This window comes from Oncorhynchus gorbuscha, linkage group LG06 (assembly GCF_021184085.1).
Source record: "Oncorhynchus gorbuscha isolate QuinsamMale2020 ecotype Even-year linkage group LG06, OgorEven_v1.0, whole genome shotgun sequence".
Taxonomy (NCBI): Eukaryota; Metazoa; Chordata; class Actinopteri; order Salmoniformes; family Salmonidae; genus Oncorhynchus; species Oncorhynchus gorbuscha.
In genome coordinates, this window is record NC_060178.1 from 68,483,092 (window position 1) to 68,502,740 (window position 19,649).

A 19,649-nucleotide genomic window follows, 5' to 3' on the forward strand; every position below is an offset into this window, starting at 1 on the left:
AATGAAAGGACTATACATTTATTTGGATTTAATTGTATTTAATTGGCACCACTTGATGTTCAACTGTATTATTACGTGTGTTTGGTAATGGTAACGCCATAAGGGTAGTCCCCACTAAGGCACAGTATTAGTCTGTGCAGCAAAAAAAGATAGATGGGAAGGAAGGAGGCTCTTGATAGATGAGGATCTCTCCTCCCTCCCCTCCGTGCCCCATTTTCACTATGTTCCACACCCAACGGCCTTTAAAAGAACTCCCATCCCCCTATTCCCCATCCCCTTTCTCCTCCTAGCCCTACCTCCGCCGCCTGTGATTGAAATTCATCGGCAAGTTTATTGAGAAATGAATGAGAGAGGCTGCATGGTATTGACTTTGAGAGGAAAACACAACTCATCTTGAATGAGGGGGAAAATGCGGCCGTAATTTAGCTGTCATCGATTGGGCCCCGTCCATGTATTGATCTTCATTTTACAATATGAATTTGCGCCTGCAATCAGCTGTGAGGTGAGGCCATTTGATTTCAGTTGGACGGTAATGTGTGAAAGTCCCCCTCTACGTCCTTAGAGGAGTGGGACACTCACTTTAGATGTCATTGAAGGGAAGAGGAGAGGGGTTTTCACCCATTTCCAATACAGAGTGAAAGGGAATTTCGAAAGTATGATAATTGTGAACTGATACAGTAAACCACTCCCATTTAACCTGTGTTAATTACATTTGATCTGTTGCAGAAGCAATATCTGGTGGAATTGTAACTTGTTTTTTTCCCGTTGTCTGTATCGGATCAAAGTTCATGAAATTTCAATGAACATTGATTTCTCTCTATTGATTAATCTTAACTACAGATCTTTTGAAGTTTGAATTTTCTGACCAACCCGAGACTGGAGATGGAATCACTCAGCGATAGCTTGGATTGGATGGAGAGAACATGGTCAGTGGTAAATGCACTGCTCTGGTTTGCGTGAGTTACGATTGGTTGGTTTGGTCTGATGGCGGGTTCTGCCTGCATGCTTCTTTTAGATCTGTCTCCACAGCGGACATCGATATTGCTGAACATCAGGACCTCTATATGTCTCCCAGAGTGCGATCATGTTGTCCCTGCAGCTTCAATGTTGTCACCTGTTTCCATTCATCCATTTACTTTCAATAACCCCTGAGTGACACTGGCCTTTTTCCCTCCCTGCTTGACGCTATTGACGTCAGTGAGAGGATGTCATTTCCTGTGGTGATAACGATACTATGCGTGACCCATATCGGTGCTGCATTTTTAAGACGATCTCAGGTGCCCATGAGGCTTGAGTTGGACACTCTCACAAGTTCAAAATCACTGACACTTGAATGAACTTCACCCCGTTCTGTTTATCTGCTCCCCTTCCAACTCCCTCTCCACCTCAGTATAATTTGTGTTAGGGGAAAGAAAAAAATGCTCAATGGTGTAGGAGGAGTGGAGATAAGCTCCAAGCAGTTAAGTATAATTAGCGAAAGTAATAGCTGGCAAATGGCAACAAGGCTAGTTTTTATCTCCTGTCTGTTTTTATCTCCTGGAAAGATAGATTTATCATAATAACCAATAATGGCTGGCAGGAATGCTAGCACTCTGTGCACGCTTCCATTCAAGCCTTCAGACTTAAGAAGGAACCATTTCCCTTCACTTTACTGCTTTGCTCAAACATTTCCCTCTGCTACTGCCTGTTACTGCAGGCAAATACAGTACGTGACTTCAGTACACAGCCACATACTGAGAGCATGCAGCCGTATTGTCATGTAAGCGTTTTCATCTGCCAACGACCGCCATGTTACATTGTTCCTCTAGAGCGGTTACTCATGTCCTATTTCTAGAGGACACGGAGAAGGAGTAGTAGACCGTGCTCTGACGCCTGTTCGGCTGTCCACTCTGCATTTTAAGCAAAGACACTGGGCTTGGGGCCTTCTGGAGTGAATGTGTTAGGAGCATGAACGGATGTGTTCATCCCAGGGAGAGGAATTCCATTGAAATCCTGCCGCAGATTGTGTGTGTGTGTGTGTGTGTGCGTGTGTGTGTGTGTGTGTGTGTGTGTGTGTGTGTGTGTGTGTGTGTGTGTGTGTGTGTGTGTGTGTGTGTGTGTGTGTGTGTGTGTGTGTGTGTGTGTGTGTGTGTGTGTGTGTGTGTGTGTGTGTGTGTGTGTGGTGCTTGAAATGAGAATTGATATGGCCACAGCTGCACACCAAGTCTAGGCATTCCATTTTTTTGTTGTTCTGAAATATGACCGTTCCCTCAGTAGAGTGAGGAAATGACTGAGGTATTCATAAAACATTCCACTCATCTTGCATTCAAAGAATGAACTCTGCTGGTATTTAAAAACATGTTTTATCATGTGCATTCTATTCAAAAAGCGACGGAAATGCTGCTCCTTCAGCTGTCAGCTATACATCAAATAAAACTGTGAAATGATTGACATTATTCTATTTGATTTCTGTTGTTACATTCTAAACGTTTTATTATAAATTCCAAACAGTGATAGCGCCTCATAAGTGATGAGGAAATTATTAAGTTGGAGTATTTGAACTAAACAAGTCAAGTGATTCAAGCTGAATTACTTGTTCAGGAGAACAGAGGAGAACATGTTATTCGTCTATATCATTCACTCTTTATTCCTGGTGAAGTATACAAATTCAATCATATTAAATTACTGAAATAAAGTTTCCAAACAGTTTGATTCCAATGAATGAACTCTGCTGTGCATCTATTTTTTAATCATGCTCAAAGCTAAAGTGACCGTAATTTTGCTCATTTAGCTGTCAAATTAAAAATGATTAGCATTACTTTGTTTCATTATGTGGATTACATGATAAACATTTTGTTCTAAACAATTTACAAAACAATTATAGCTTCTCGTAAGTGAGGAGAAAAATGGTATGTTTCAGTAGTTGAGCTGAGCAAGTGAAATGTTTCTAGCTGAACTTCAAGTAGTTTAGAAGAGAAAATGCTGTTAGTCTATCATTCACTCTTTCTCCTCTCACTTTCTTTATTCTCTCTTTTTATTCCTGGCGAAATATTCAAATGCAGCCCCTGCCTTACCTCGCTGTGTCTCTTTCTCTCTAATTATCAATGAGGTCAGTAAGCAAAATGGGTAAGAAGCCAGAAGATCAATACAAATTATCCCTGAGCAAACCAGTGCTGACAGTTTGAATTGCAGCATATGTTTACCCAAAATCAGGCAATTTATCTTCATATCAGCCGAGTAATGCAGCAGGGGTGAGAGGTCAGACAATCTCTCCACCTCATAATTACCCGCCTCTAAAACAGGAAAGTGGTATTGATTGGCCGCGGGCCGGGAAGCGGGCGTGACTGGAACGTGCCAGTGCCTTCCCCCTCCCCAGCCAGACTCCCCACCCAGAACAGGATTTATGGGATGTGTGTGGAGGGTTTCATGTGTCCTCACTGTGGCTGAGAACCTTCACGGGGGGCCAGCTCCCCTTCCTACACTCCTCCCGCCCTTCTCTCCTGCTTAGCTACCTCTCACAACAGTGCACTGCGCTGGTAAAATATGGAGATGAAGCTCATGTTGGCATTTATGTTGACAGTCCATGGGCATCGTAGAGTTCAGAGCTACAAGGTGGCGGGGAGAGATGAGGAAGTGAAGGTAGGATATAAAGTTTGGAGGTGTTTGAGGGAGTATAGTGACAAGTGTATGAGTGGTGTATAGTAACACTGTCCTCAAGTTTGATTGTTAAGCAAGGGGTGAGAGGTCAGACAATCTCTCCACCTCATAATTACCCGCCTCTACAGTTGTGTCCAGTTGTCCTTTGGGTGGCAGATATTTTTTTTTTACACACAGGTTAACTGTTAAAACCCCAGAAGCGTTGCAGTTCTTGACACAAACCGATGCGCTTGGCACCTACAACCATACCCCGGTTCAAAGGCACTTAAATCTTTTGTCTTGCCCATTCACACTCTCAATGGCACACGTACACGATCCATGTCTCAATTGTCTCAAGGCTTAAGAATCCTTCTTTAACCGGTCTCCTTCATCTCCACTGATTGAAGTGGATTTAACAAGTGACAGCTATGATCCCTTATTGATTTCACCTGGATTCCCCTGGTCAGTCTATGTTATAGAAAGAGCAGGCTTTCATAATGTTTTGTACACTCAGTGTGCGTCGTCATCAGCCCTTATAGGATTATTGACAGTGTCTGTGTCGGTCTCTGTGTGTACACGGTCCAACTACAGAACTGTCAACTCATCAACTGACAGCACCGTTTAGCACGAGCGCAAGTCTCCATCAGCTGTCAACGTCATTTGCATGAAATCGATAGCAGATGGGGGTCTGTGCCACCAATTTCATTATGCAGGGTTGTTGCAAAGATCATCTCCATGATAGATGAGATGGTGACACGTCGACATGCACTTCTCAAGGCCCAGAGTTGCACCCAATCACAGTACCACGAGACATGCTTTAATCCTCTTCTTAAAGAGCAAGAGAGAAAGAGACATCCTGTTTGCTATCTTTGGTATTTGATGCTCACTTTCTAGGTCCCCTTTCCCCCCTTACAAAGTCATTTTGTGTTTTCAAACAGAAGTTATAGAGAATTCAAAAAATATGTTGAATGTGTATGCCATATCCAAATGCAAAAACAATGTGTGCAGTGCATTCTGTTTTTCAAACTATTTCAGGCTGCGTTACTTCAGGATAATTGTAAATGTAAATACTTCCAAAATACACATCACATACTGCTGCTTTATTACCCGGGTCTTGTGGTGTAGCTTCTGTATCTATACCCAGCATGCCCGGCAGCGGTGTTGTGTGTGTCTGTGTAGTGTGTAGTTTGTAGTGTAGGACAGGAGAACGTGATGTATCACCCCGCGAGAGCCTACTGACAGCCTGTGATGATGGATGGCCTGATTATGGAGTGCTTTTTACACATACACAATTTACATCACACTGAGCAGCGGGGTCTGGCAGGGCTACAACACACACACCTGAAACATGTCTTGCGGTGTGTAGTGTGTTGTGTGTGTGTGTTTGTGTGTGTGTAGTTTGTAGTGTCTTGCGGTGTGTACATATAGATGGGGGAAGGAAATAACAAAAGAAAGATGGCAAAATCATGACGTTCCCTCACAAAGAAAATGGCCTTCCCTCATGTTCTGAAGCCGACCTTTGGTGTTCCGGGATGCATGATAAGATGTCAAATCAGATTTCCAGGAGTGTATGTTGTGTGTCATGTGGTGCGTTTGATTGTTGGGAGTTCACTTTATGTGGATCAGCCTGAAAACGTCACCCTGGCATGTTTTTGCAAAACAATTAAATGTCACAGTAGCTGACGTTTTTCTCAATACATTGCAGTCAAAGGGAATATATGAGTGTCACAGTAGTTGACGTTTTTCCCAATACATTACAGTCAATGGGAAAAGATGAGAGTCACAGTTTTGACATTTTTCTCAGTACATTGCCGTCAATGTGAAATGATGAGTGTCACATGGTTGACATTTTTCTTTGTACATTGCAATCAATGAGAAAAGCTGAGTGTCACATGGTTGACATATTTCTCAGTACATTGCAGTCAATGGGAAAAGATGAGTGTCACAGGGGTGATGTTTATGTCAATACATAGCAACCAATGGGAAAAATTAAGCTTCAACCAATTGAATCTTATGCCAATAAATTGTAGTCGATGTAAAAGGATGAGTATCACAGGGTTGACGTTTATATCGATACAGTGCAGTCAATGGGAAAAGATGAGTGTCACAGGGGTGATGCCCAAGAGAATAAATTGCATTCAATGGGGGAAGATTAACATCACAATATGGACACATAGAGAAAGGCATCACAGAAAGGCATCACATCCCTCCTTCTGTATCTTCTATCTCTTTCTCTGCACTCTCTACATATTATCTTTCTCTCGTTCCTCCTCCCTCCATTCTATCTCATTCCTTCTTTCCCTCCTCCCTCTAATCGATTTCTCTGCCTCTACCTTCTGTCTCTCCCTCCTGTCTCTCCCACCTCCACTTTCCCAATTCCATAGACAGGATATTGAAGTATAGATATGTATTGGGGCATAACTCTGTACATCACATTCAAAACAAAAAAATTGGTGAAAGAGCTGCAATGGCTGCAATGGGTAAAAGACAGACAGACAGACAGACAGACAGACAGACAGACAGACAGACAGACAGACAGACAGACAGACAGACAGACAGACAGACAGACAGACAGACAGACAGACAGACAGACAGACAGACAGACAGACAGACAGACAGACAGACAGACAGACAGACAGACAGACAGACAGACAGACAGACAGACAGACAGACAGACAGACAGACAGACAGACAGACAGATATCCACTCACAGACAGACGGACACAAACAGAGAGAGAGATATGTAAACTCACAGACAGGCAGAGAGGCAGGCAGGCAGGCAGGCAGGCAGGCAGGCAGGCAGGCAGGCAGGCAGGCAGGCAGGCAGGCACAGAGGCAGGCAGGCAGACAGACAGACAGACAAACTCTAAACTCTAAACTTAACCCTAAACTTAACCCTAACCATAGCTTCACGACCACATCCCAGCTCAACCCTAACCATAGCCATAACTCCAACCCTAGACCGCTACATCTTGGCTCAGCTCTTGGAGTTAGGGTTGATTGACTTCGACAGAAGGGTTGAGCCAAGACAAGGAGATGAAGCGAAGGTTAAGGTTAGGCTTATGGTTAGGGTCAGGGTTAGAGTTAGAGTTAGGGTTGAGCCGGGAGTTCATATTAAGCTAAGGTAAGGATTAGGGTTAGGGTTGAGGCTAGGTTTCGGGTTGAGCCAGGATATGGACCTGAAGCTAGAGTTAGGGTTACGGTTAGGGTTGACCTGGGAGTGAACATGAAGCTAGGGGTTAGGGTTAGGGCCTAGACATAACCCTAACGTTAACCGGCAAGTGGGGGGGGGGGGTAACAGATAGTTTTGCTCTAGGACGCCCAGAGGCCTCACAAGACTCATCTGAAGGTATATATGGAGAATGTTAATTGCCAAAAATAAGGGGTAATTTGTTTTTTTACTCCTGATCTTATATCTCGCAGATATAGGACAGATACTTCAGAAAAAAGTTTTTCTGGGGAGGAATATCTGTTGTTCAATTGAATTAATCTGTTATTCAATGCCTTTGTATGGGCTAATAGCAGTGAAGCCTTTTCTTTTACAATATTTTGGGGGGAATACTTCAAGGTGTCTTCAAATTCTAAATCAAATAGCTAAATGATACTTGGTATGACCTTAAAACAATTCCATATATCTTAGGTAAATCCATCCCTCAAAAATGTTTTGATTGATTTGAAACTTGAAACTCTCTGTCTGTCTGTCTGTCTGTCTGTCTGTCTGTCTGTCTGTCTGTCTGTCTGTCTGTCTGTCTGTCTGTCTGTCTGTCTGTCTGTCTGTCTGTCTGTCTGTCTGTCTGTCTGTCTGTCTGTCTGTCTGTCTGTCTGTCTGTCTGTCTGTCTGTCTGTCTGTCTGTCTGTCTGTCTGTCTGTCTGTCTGTCTGTCTGTCTGTCTGTCTGTCTGTCTGTGTCTGCCTGTCTGTGGGAGAAAAGAGGGAGAGAGGAGGAAGAGGCAGAGAGAGAGGAGTGAGAGGAGGCGGATGTAGGGAAAGAAGGACTGAAAGAGAATGGAAGGGGGAGGAGAGAGAGTGAAGGGAGAGATTGAGGGAGGGGAGAGAGGGAAAGGGTGAAGGAGGGAGGGGGAGAACAAGGAAGGAGGGGAGAGAGAGTCAACAGACTGACAGAGGTGAGAGAGAGAGGTGGAGAAAGTGTGGAGAGGAGGGAGAAGCAGGGAAAGAGGAGGGAGAGAGAAGGGAGGGGGAGGGAAAGAGAGATGGGGAGAGTGAGGGAATGGGAGAGAGAGATAGAGAGAAAGAGAAAGAGAAGGTGAAGGAAGGATAGGGAGAAAAATTTGAGAGAGAGATCCTGAAGAGCCATATGGCTGAAGAGCCATAAGGGAAAGAAGGAGGCAGAGGTAATGGAAGGGGGAGAGGGAGAGGGAGGTGGGGGTGAAAGAAGGGGGAGGGAGAGATAAGAGAAATGGGGGGGGGGGTAAATAGGAGGTAGAGAGTGAGAGAGAGACAAAAATTATATAAACTAGAAAAATTTAAATCCTGTGACACTCATCTTTTCCCATTGACAGCAATATATTGAGAAGAATGTCTGCAATGTACTGAGAAAAACATCAACCCTATGACACTCATCTTTTCCCATTGACTGCAATGTAGAAAAACATCAACCCTGTGACACTCATCTTTTCCCATTGACTGCAATGTACTGAGAAAAACATCAACCCTGTGACACTCATCTTTTCCCATTGACTGCAATGTACTGAGAAAAACATCAACCCTGTGACACTCATCTTTTCCCATGGACGGCAATGTATTGAGAAAAACATCAACCCTGTGACACTCATCTTTTCCCATTGACTGCAATGTACTGAGAAAAACATCAACCCTGTGACACTCATCTTTTCCCATTGACTGCAATGTACTGAGAAAAACATCAACCCTGTGACAATCTTTTCCCATTGACTGCAATGTACTGAGAAAAACATCAACCCTGTGACACTCATCTTTTCCCATGGACGGCAATGTATTGAGAAAAACATCAGCTACTGTGACATTTGACCTTTTTGCAAAAACGTGCCAGAATGACATTTTCCTATGATATCATGTTGGTCGTGGACACTGCACAGCCCTGTACCATTGATCAGTAGCCTGTACTAGTGTGTGTGTGTGTGTCTGCCGGCGCCAGTGCCTTCCTGGTCTGTGTGTCACTGGCGCTGGCTGTACGTGTGGCGTTAGCCTTCATGTTCTCTCGTGTTCAGCAGGTTGAGCAAGTCTTGCTGCGTTAATGCCAAAATTACATGCTGAGTAATGAGTGATGGGCCAAATTACTGGCTGAACAATGAATAGAGGCAGGCAGCTCTTATTAGTCTCCACAGAAAGCCATTGATTTATGAGGCACTGCCACGCTCGTCTGAGTTCCTCTGCTGAAAATGATATCTACATTGAGAAGTGATGTTCTCTATTAAGTCGTTCCTTCTCCTCCCCTCCCTCCTACCTTCCCCTTGGCCTACGGGTCTACATGATTGTTTAGAATCAGTGAGAGCTGTAAGGAAGCCTTAAATTACCCATTATGACTGTCAGACATAAAACGCCTTAGTCTTACCAAAGTCTGACTTATGATTCATTTACTTTGTGCCTCTGATTCATAGCCCAATATGGCTCGCTGCTCCAGATTACTATTTGAGGGGTGGGTGAGATTGATCGCTCTGTGTGATTCGCTGCAGTATTTCAGCAGAGCAGCGGGGGGGTACAGTAGGTGCAGCGCTGGAGTGACAGCAACTCATGCTAGATCAATTTCTGGACTTTCATAGATTATTAAAGCTCGGTTAGATTAACACACCCCACCATGTCATTTGCTCTCAATATTCCCATGAAGATAAAAAGAGCTGGGCCCTGTGAGAGATATGCAACCTGCTCTAGACTGATGTACTGCATCATGTCATCATGGCTATTTTGCTAACTGAGAATTTGACTGGATGCAGGGGGTTCGTGACACTTGTGATAGAGTTTTCATGCTAGCTGTTGACATTGGTTTACAGAGCTGTTATCTCACTTCACTTCACATTGTCTAACAATTGGGATTTTTTTTTGATCAGCCCTCAATGAGCCAACCATCGACTATGGGTTCCAGAGGCTGCAGAAGGTCATCCCCAGGCACCCGGGTGACCCTGAGAGGTTACCAAAGGTCAGTGTTACGTCTCATCTTCACAGAAATTGACATTACAACACCTTGTAGACACAACAAACAACACCATATACACACACCACAGCTGCTAACCCAACAACATCATCAAAGACCAAGAATCAAAACAACATCAAAAGAAGATCAAACTTTTGAACCAAACAGAAATACAGTACACACACACACTGGTGTGTCCATGTAGCATTGGTTTGGGAATGTAGTTGTTTAGTGAGAGGAGAGAGAGGGAGGCAGGCGTGTGGTGAACTTTCTGTGTGGCAAAATAGCTCAATCAGGCGTCTTTCCTCTCCAGTAGTCTGTGGAGATGGTAATCTCCTGGTCGTCTGGGCCGCCATTACCCCACTCATGTTTTCCTTTCATTCTCCACAGCTCCATTTGGTTTAATCTGTTGTTTACATGACTCTACGCTCGTAAACCCCCCAGTCTTAGTGTGGCTAATAAGGCCAGAACGACACGTTATTATGCGTTAGGTCTCACTGTTTTCTTTAGAACTCAGTAAAGGAGTTGAAAGGCTCTTGATTCCCACATGCTTGTGACACATATCCGGTAGCCTGCCATTTTGGCATTTTTCAACATGATTCCTTGGTATTTCTATTTCCTCTGATAAGATCTATTACTGGGCTCGTCTGATTGCGACCCTGCTAATTTCCATTTGGTATAACTGGCATTCCATATGCGTCAAATGTAATATTATGACTGTTTAGTTTGCACAGACTCCCTTGGCACGCAGTAAATTGGTGACCACCTCAGAGTTTTAATAATACCATAAAGCCTTTATCTATTAAAGCCCAGCATGCAACACTGCAATATCATTAACGTCCAACGGACAATTTAATAAAGACCAGGCTCTGTGGTGTAGTATGGACGACTGGGCCAAGTCAATAGGAAGATATACGACATCTCAGCCAGCAGTCTCTGGTGCACTATATGAAGTGTTTCAATTAGAGTTTGGTCCCCGTGGAGACTCAAAACAACACCTGGACATGAAATGTAACTCTAATTTCAACAGTACATTTGTAAGACCAAAGGAAGGGTTCACTTAGCTTTTATGGCTGCAAGTCTCCCTGCCCTGGGTCTCTTTGTCTTCACACACTCAATTTAGTCAGTACATCTCCGTAGAATTTGCAATTTGAACATAACAAGGAATATTGTGATCCATACTTTTATTACAGCATCCTTTTTTATTCTTGGAGAACAAAATACGTTTTGGCGATAAAACACATTTTGACTCAATCTGAGATGAGTTTCCTCAGTGTGCTTACTTAATATAGCAGGGTCTCCCCCCAGCCCTCACATGGCCCAATCTCAGAGTGAGATGAAGCCCTGCACTTCCAATAAATAATATAAATATTTGATTTGCTCTCTAATGGACCCAAATATGGGGTTCAGGGGCCATGTAAATGATTCTACAGAGTGATTCATCATTGTTAAGCTTGCCATCTGAGGATCGCCTCGAGGGGTCAACAGCACACCCAATAGACAAGCCTCAGGGTGGATGGCACATTTGGAACAAGAAGGGAGACGGCGTGAAGAGAACATCCATTACGGGCTGCAGGTGAGGCGGAAAGACTATAAAAAGGAGATAAACCTGGAGGAGGCGAAGTATGCATTAGCAGAAAGGCAAATCGACACCGGGCCCCCCTCCCTCAATGACTTCACCCTCCAGTTGATAATATTACGACGCTATTGATTTCCACCATCCTTTTCCCCAGGACCAGTAAGACACGTGGTAATTGTGAGGAGACAGAAAGCCAATATGGGCGTGCTCATGGATTGCAAGGGATGCACGCTAATATTGTTGCTACACTGAGAAAAAGGGGGGGGGGAGCGTGCTCTGATTGAAGATTACCTCGTAATTTGAAGACAACATTGCAGATGACAAACTGACCCTGTGGGAGGAGCAGCGATATAAAAATCCAATGCAGAGTCCAGAGTGAATATGAAAGTAATAAGTGTGAGCAGTCAAGTGATGCGAAAGGAGATTGCTTTGCGGGCATGGCGTTAAGTGAACAGAGACTTCGGAATTCACCCTCCTTTTTAAGATCTTGTTATAAAACAATTTTCGATTCATCATATGAAGAAGACAATTTATAATACCATTTTGTGCCCTGTGGCAGTAATGGACAAATAGACTGGATGTCACACTATACCACACTCAATTTCGCCTTTCGTCTGTAACAAATTAGATTAATTACTAAATTAAAAGCAGAAAAGCAATATTGTTTTATTATTTAGTTGATTGCATTCGCTTCTCTCTTTGTTTTCCAAAGTAAACCCAAACCTATTCTTTTCCAATTCTTTGTGTAATCCACAAGCAGAAAACAAATATTACAAATGTGTTCATGCCAAGCAATTACCAATGTTTTTAAATGAATGTCTATTCTACATCTAATGGCCCTATCCTTCTGAATGTATTCAGGCTAGAGCCAGCACGCTAATTGCCTTACATTTGTATAATGATATTAACACTCAAAGCTACATAACCTGGGCCCCATTTTATTAACTGTGAAAACATCAATAGAAATACACAATCCTTGCTAATCTAGCATGTGGAGAATCACGTGTTTTACACAAGTTTTAAGCTACCATGTAAAACAAGGAATACCAGAAAAGCTGTCATGCCTTGGTCACAAAACAACACAGATCATCTATGGGCTTTAATTGTTTTCAATTTAACATGGTGCTCTGATATGTCTGTCTCCATGACAAGAATGGCAATTACATTATATATCCAGATTTACATGGAAATGCCCCCAGAACACCATTCGGTGCTAATCGTATTCACAGCGTGAGCCGATATGCGTGAAAGTGTCTCGTCGGAAACAAAACAAACTCTGTGGTTGATTGGGTACCACACTTCCCATCATCCTGGGATGTGACTAGGCCACCACTTAAGCATAGCCCTGCGAGTGAGCTTGGTTAGTTAAGACGCCACGCGGTAAACGACAGATTAAGGATGAGAGGCAATATCGTTTTCTCTCTTTTTTTTCCAAGCTGTCCTTATGTCGCTGCTGCAAAGTACCATATGGGCAAGGATGGAGAGGAGGTTTTCAGAGACTGAAACATGCCGCTTGCGAACATGACAGTCTTAATTGCTTGAATTGTTGTTTGAAATTGAGAGGCATGTAGAAGATCTTGAAATATGATAGAATAGATTATTGGTAATTATTAACTGCAGGAAGAAGAAAAGAAATAGACTTTGTCTCACTCAGTGAGCGAGAGAGGAATCTGTTCGGCCTGATGAGAACACATAAAGACAGCTGGTCCTCTCATTTAGTGTACCTGCCTCACGACAACCATAATTCTTTATTTCTATGCAAACTAGATGCATGCACCGTTGAGCATACACACCAATTTCAGAGGTAAATGCCCATTTTAAAGAGATCCACCCATGCGTTAACTTGGTGGATTATGCTATATGTTTCTATAAGAGCATGGCACATGCTAGAAGTGGCTTCTACAGCGATTCATCTTGATAAATCAAGGACTTCAGGAAGATAGGGCTCCTCAGGATGAAAGGAGGCCCACACACGCTCCATACACGCTCCATACACGCTCCATACACGCTCCATACACGCTGCCTTGGAAACGCAGGCCAAGTCTTGGAGGCCGCTGTTTGAAGGCGCGATGGCTGTGTTTACATTCATTTACGGCAGCTGCCGTCTTAATCCCGGATTGCTATTGCCAAGTGATGGAACACTTCACACAAATTACTGAGGCCCGCGAAGGAAAACACGCAATGTGGGAAGAAAACAAGCTCAATCTGAGATGTTTCTAGTGACAGATTTCCATCACTTTTAACCTGGGTTCTGACGGAAAGTCAACAAATTGCTGCAATACAGCAGGTGCCAGTAAACACACATTTAAATAAAACCCCACATCAATATTTCAAGCTTTTTTCTTGTGAGAATAAAGGCTTCTAAATAGAGTAGGTGGTTTTCCAAACATATTGCTTGGAGCATCACACTAAACAAAGCACTGTGGTGCTCCATGAAGGATTTCATTAAGTGCTCAATTCAAAGAGCAGATAAAAGCACACTAACAAGCCAACCTATTCTGAAGTAGAGCAGGGAACAGGATCCAAGGCCAACTCATTCTCAGTGTTAAGAGCCAAAGCAACATGGCTAATCCTTACTGTGAAGCAGGGGCAAGCATGCAGACATGGATAAGAATACATCCCATGCATCCATGTCCCAGAGGCACAAGCACCCAGCTCTCGCTGAAGGGGAAGTCATTTGTGAAGTCCTTTACAACAGCCAGTCAAGGAGGTTAATTGAAAAATTCCTTAATGTCATTACGGCAGAACTAGATTAACCCGAGCTAATTCACTTAATTGTTCTGAAGAAAGGAGACTCCAGTGCTGAACTCTTGTGCAAACGCGAGCCCAGAATTAGAGGGTGAGGTGTTGTTTTTAAGGCCTAGGGTGGTTTAATTAAGAGATGGGACATTATTCTTGTTCCCACTGGTTCTGAGGAGAGAGGAATTGGTGGCCTAATGCAATGTTGGTGCCTCTCAATACAGGGCCACGTTTACTTGCCCACCTAATATAGACCTCTTGTTGTTACATTACATGTCATGGTGCTCGTTGAACCGTGTCATGAAGTGTCATATTAATCATTGACCTGTCATCAGCATTTCAATAATGTATGTCTTCCCTCTTTTTTTATCAGGAGGTATTGCTGAAGAGAGCAGCTGACCTTGTTGAAGCACTGTATGGAATGCCCCACAATAACCAGGTATGCAGACACACGCACACACACACACACACACACACACACACACACACACACACACACACACACACACACACACACACACACACACACACACACACACACACACACACACACACACACACACACACACACACACACACACACACACACACACACACACACACACACACACACACACACACACACACACACACACACACACACACATCTTACAGGACATATCAAACGAAGCCATCATAATGGATGACTGAGGACGAAAGAGTAGCTCAGTAACTCAAACTTCTACCTCCGTGTTCACAGGAGATCATTCTGAAGAGGGCAGCGGACATAGCGGAGGCCCTGTACAGCGTTCCCCGTAACCACAACCAGATCCCTTCCCTCGCCAACACAGCTTCCCACGGCATGATGGGAGTCAACTCCTTCAGCAGCCAGCTAGCCGTCAACGTGTCCGAGTCACAGGGAAACGACCAGGGTAGGTGGAAATAATGCTTAGGGGTCAAGAGTCATTCACCGTCAATGAAAGAATGAATGAATCCTATAGACCTCTAATCACCCTGTCCTTCTCTTATTCCTATTCGGTAGGCTACAGCCGGAACACCAGCAGTGCGTCTCCACGAGGGTACATCACCAGCAGCACTCCACAGCAGTCCAGCTACAACACCGTCAGTAACAGTATGAATGGCTACGGGAACTCTGGCATGTCCAACCTGGGAGTGCCCAGCTCCCCTGGGTTCCTCAATGGATCCTCTGCCAACTCTCCATATGGAAGTGAGTAGAGCTGCCATTCAGGAGGGAGCAAAGTTACACAAGGTTCAGATAGAAATGTACTATGTAGGGCAGATAAACTTGTCTGTCAGGTAGAGAATCGAAATCATGTTAGCTCTATTCTTTACATTTCCATCGGCAATGTTCTGAGCGTTTCACCTCACTGAATACAGCCCAGTTTAGTCCGATAGCATGTTCTTACCCCCCACCCCCCCACCCCCTCCCATATCTTGTCTGCAGTTAAACAAAAGAGCGCCTTCGCCCCTGTGGTCCGACCCCAGGCCTCCCCACCCCCTTCCTGCACCAGCGCAAATGGCAACGGACTGCAAGGTGAGCCCCCCTCACCCCCTCATCCCTTCCCTTCGGACTACTGGGCAGATACCGCGGCTCATGCCTCTGTCCGGTTTGGTGAGGGACTAATCATTACAAATATGCATTTTAACAGGCTACAATTTATTATTTACACCTTTGAGTTTACATTCAAATACACAATCAAGCATGAGGGCGCACACATGTACTGTACACACACACACACTCACACAAGCAAACACTCACACGCACATGAATAAATGCATCCACGCAAGCAGGCATGCAAACACACCGCACACAACCCATCCAGTACAGCAAATGACATAGTCCGAGGCCCAAGAAAACCGCCTGCCCAGAATTGTTTTAGTAATTATGTTTATTAGGTTTTGTGCGTGTGTCATGACCAACATGATTGCTTTGAAAACAAGCTTAGCTGTAGCCTGTGCCCCGAGATTAATAACATTGAGCTTAATGAAGTGGGAAATTAAAGTTCATCTTGCTACACGATCATACTTATTAATACATGTTGTGCAGAAATTAATGAGCAATGCCTTGCCATCATCTGTGCTGGCAAACTTAAAAGCATTCCAACCATGACACTACAAATACACTGAGAGCAGTGCAATGATTTTTCATCCTGGCACTTCACTAGCCACATAATTGTTCAGAATGTGTGAAATACTGAGTATATCAAGTCTCTGAATAAGGTAGAGTTGCTAATGATATCCTAGCAGATTGTCTGGGTAAAATAATCGAAACTACCTTTGATCTCTGTCTAATCTCATGGATAATGATTTTGAAATGGGACTAGTGTAGTGCATGTGGAAATAGAAGTGTAATGTAGTGGCTCCATCCTCAGTATGGAGGATAGTTTGAGTGTGAGGGAAGTCAGTCTGAGGAGAGTCTTTGAGTGACGAGGGAGGGGGGGTTGTATAGCACAGCATTCTGGGTAGTGGCCATGTTGTTGTTCCACGGTCGGCAGGGCCGTCTCTCCTGGGAGTCTGGTTCACTGTTTGCCATTACCTCAACACCAGGAGGAATATCACACGTAGCCCCGCTGGCCTGCTGGGGCCTGAAATGTCAGAGCAAGAGGGAGGCTTTTGAAACTGTCCTGTTAGAGATGTGTGCACTCACACATGCACAGACACGCCACACATACACACAAACGCATCACACAGGCACCCATGCACACACTCATACACACAGTCTCACAATATAGTAACATCACATCTTTTTAAAGCTCTTTGATGTAAATAGCTGAATGTTTTGCTTATCCAATTGAATACGTTAGGTAAGATTAACGTGCTTAATGCAATTTCTCCTTCACTATTTTCTTCCAGCTATGTCCGGTCTGGTCGTACCTCCAATGTAAATGCACTTTCATCGTCTCAAGCACCAGTCTACAGGACACCCCTTTATCACACAGCAAAGACACTGGTGTAGTCTATAATACTGAGGATATAGTCAACAGCTTATTCTGTTTTTAATGAAGATAAAAACATGATTTTCTTTGAAAAGACTATTTCAAGAGTTAAGATTTGGACAATGTGGACAAAACATTTCATTAAGAACTGAATGATTTGAGCTTTTTTTTTGCTTATATTTTTCCATTTGATCAACCTCGAAGAAGACAAAAGACGATGGGGTGTTTAATTTTGTATGCCTATCTGGTGGAACTTTGGCTATGGCTCTGTCCAGTGAACCATATGAAAAGGATCTCTGTGGACTCACCATTTGGTTTTAATGTAAAACACTGATGTACATTTACCTATGAACTTGTTTGCCTCAGATTTTTTTTTTTTTTAACTCTCTTTCAATAGATTCACATTTGTGTGTCTTTATAATGTGTCCTTTTGTATTTTTATGTGTGTGAAAATACAGTGGGGCCAAGAAGGTTTAAGATTTTCAACTGGAAAATATATGAGATATATAATGTAGAAATCAATCATAAAATACAGCAAATGCAAGTAAATGGGTGGGGCTGGGTAAGATTGTATCATGTTTCAATCATACATCTTAAATGAAATTTGTAATTTATTGTAGCTAGAAATTTATCTTTCGAAAGTGAAAATGATCTTGGATTCTACAAGTACTCTGGCGTACGTAGAACACCTAGCTCTGTTCCATGTTTAGAGCTTCCTTTTAAGCAAGTGTGTTTTGCCATGTTTTTTTTTAAATACTTTTTTGCTAGCACTGTATATTAATGCATTCTTAGGCTACTGTGAAGTCTGTTTCTTGTTGACAAGCGTCATCCTCTTCCTTCTAGCTCCAAATCCCGTTATGTGTTTTATATGTGGTTATAAACTTGTAGACTATTGTGATATTGCCAAAATTGTGCTAAATATTTATACATCTGTCTTTTTTCCCCATGTTCTTTTAGATCAACAACAACATTTAAAGCAAAATTTAACTCCATCTAAAGTCGAAAGTAGTTCATTGTCATATTTCCATTCCAACACACACTTGCGCTCACTTGAGGGAAATTTTGTAACATATCAACTATAAATATTGTATTTATCTCTGAAATTTTGTATATTGCTTTTCATTATGTATGTATTAATCGTCATGCCCTTAATAGTGATGCAGCACAGAGAATTTCAGCCAAGAACTGTTGCATTCATGTTTTTTTTTGTATTTGATAAAATGCGATGTCCATATATTTCACATATCTTCAGAGTTTTGTTACTCTGTCAAGACTCTCTGTCCATTTTTTTTAAAGGGAAGTCAAACTTCATTGTTTATTTTTATATTGATTTTAAATTATCTACACAGAGAAAACTTTGTTGGTTGTAATTGTCAAATAAATAGTTTGTGACCCATATGATAGTTGTTAAGATACAATAGAAACAATGTGCATGAGGGACAACCTTGGAGGAAGGAACTCCATTTGTGGTTGTATTTTCTTTCTGTTTTGTAGAATGTATACAAGTCATTTTTACTCAGAACTTATGACTCCGCCACATAGCTTAAATGTGTTTACAGGGAACAAAAATTCAAAATATACAAATTTGGAATGAAAACAGAAATTAATAAGTGATGTTTTATAAAAAATTTGGAGTAAAAAACTACAAAAACTTGCTGATGCCTGTGGATTTCTTCTATTGTTATTGATAAATTACACCAGAACACTTTTGTTCATGATTGCCCCTGTAAGAGCAAGGGCTGCCATACTCTCCATGGGGTTTCGAGTCTTTTAGATTCAGAAACAGGTTGCAACATTTTAATAAGTATTTATTTTTAAACGTAATTCCACGCTCTCATAAATAGTCAAAACAAATCTCTGTGCAGTTCTGTTCTGTGATATTGGCCCTGCAATCTGACTTTGAAGCACATTCATATTGATCTTTATATCTGCATCTCTCACTACATCCGTGCTTTAAAATGACCTGTTAAATGCATTGTAGCCTTTCATGTGAGAGCTTTTTATTCAAAGCAACCTAAAGAGGCCCCATTCAAATCCCTCATTTCATTGCATTAGGCCGCCTAGTTAATAAAGAATCGATGCATTGAAAGAGCAAGGTTATCCGCTGTCTATAAGGGGTTGGTATTGTTTTGAAACTCATAGTTTGAGCACTGAAAGGGGGCCCTGTGAAATCTATACTCATCAAGTGGGTCAAACGGAGAGATAGAGAAGTGACGGGGAAGAATAGCACCTCTCCTTTAAAACAACTAAACATCTTATCTGGCTTTCTGAGTGGTCCTGGAGACCAGGTCACAAAATGTCAATTTCTCATCAAGGCACCAGTGCCCATGGCCATCCCTCCCTATAATGCACAATTAAGTGAATGCAAGATGAGCAGGAATCAGCAAATCACAGCTTATTATGCCAGTGACATGCATAGATCTCATGGCACATAAGATAATGCAGGTGATGCTGATAGTGTGAGGTCAGATACACCAGAGAACGATTACATTTTCAACTACGATCGCTGTGTGCATCAAAACATTCCCTCAATAATATGTAGTGTCTGATAACAATAGTCGCATGCCTGCTTGCTTTAGATCAACACAGTTTTAGATCTATTTTCTTGCTCCGTGTTTTTTTCCCCCAAAATTCAAAACCTTGTGAAAGGAAAA

At 42.7% G+C, this 19,649-nt stretch overlaps 1 protein-coding gene across 6 annotated transcripts in view; it reads left to right on the forward strand.

Moving 5' to 3' along the window:
- The window catches only part of LOC124038265 (transcription factor COE3-like), a 74,809-nt gene extending 56,160 nt beyond the window's left edge, over nucleotides 1-18,649 (forward strand). For 3 of the 6 annotated variants that reach the window (XM_046353905.1, XM_046353903.1, XM_046353904.1), the window contains exons 11-16: nucleotides 9,659-9,747; nucleotides 14,433-14,498; nucleotides 14,799-14,970; nucleotides 15,081-15,266; nucleotides 15,504-15,671; nucleotides 16,913-18,649. In XM_046353905.1, the coding sequence (XP_046209861.1) occupies nucleotides 9,659-9,747; nucleotides 14,433-14,498; nucleotides 14,799-14,970; nucleotides 15,081-15,266; nucleotides 15,504-15,671; nucleotides 16,913-16,944 (713 nt within the window). In that variant the 3' untranslated portion in view covers nucleotides 16,945-18,649. The remainder of the gene's footprint in view (nucleotides 1-9,658; nucleotides 9,748-14,432; nucleotides 14,499-14,798; nucleotides 14,971-15,080; nucleotides 15,267-15,503; nucleotides 15,672-16,912) is intronic. The other 3 variants (XM_046353909.1, XM_046353906.1, XM_046353907.1) reach the window with 1 other exon arrangement.
- The last annotated feature ends 1,000 nt before the right edge of the window (nucleotides 18,650-19,649 follow it).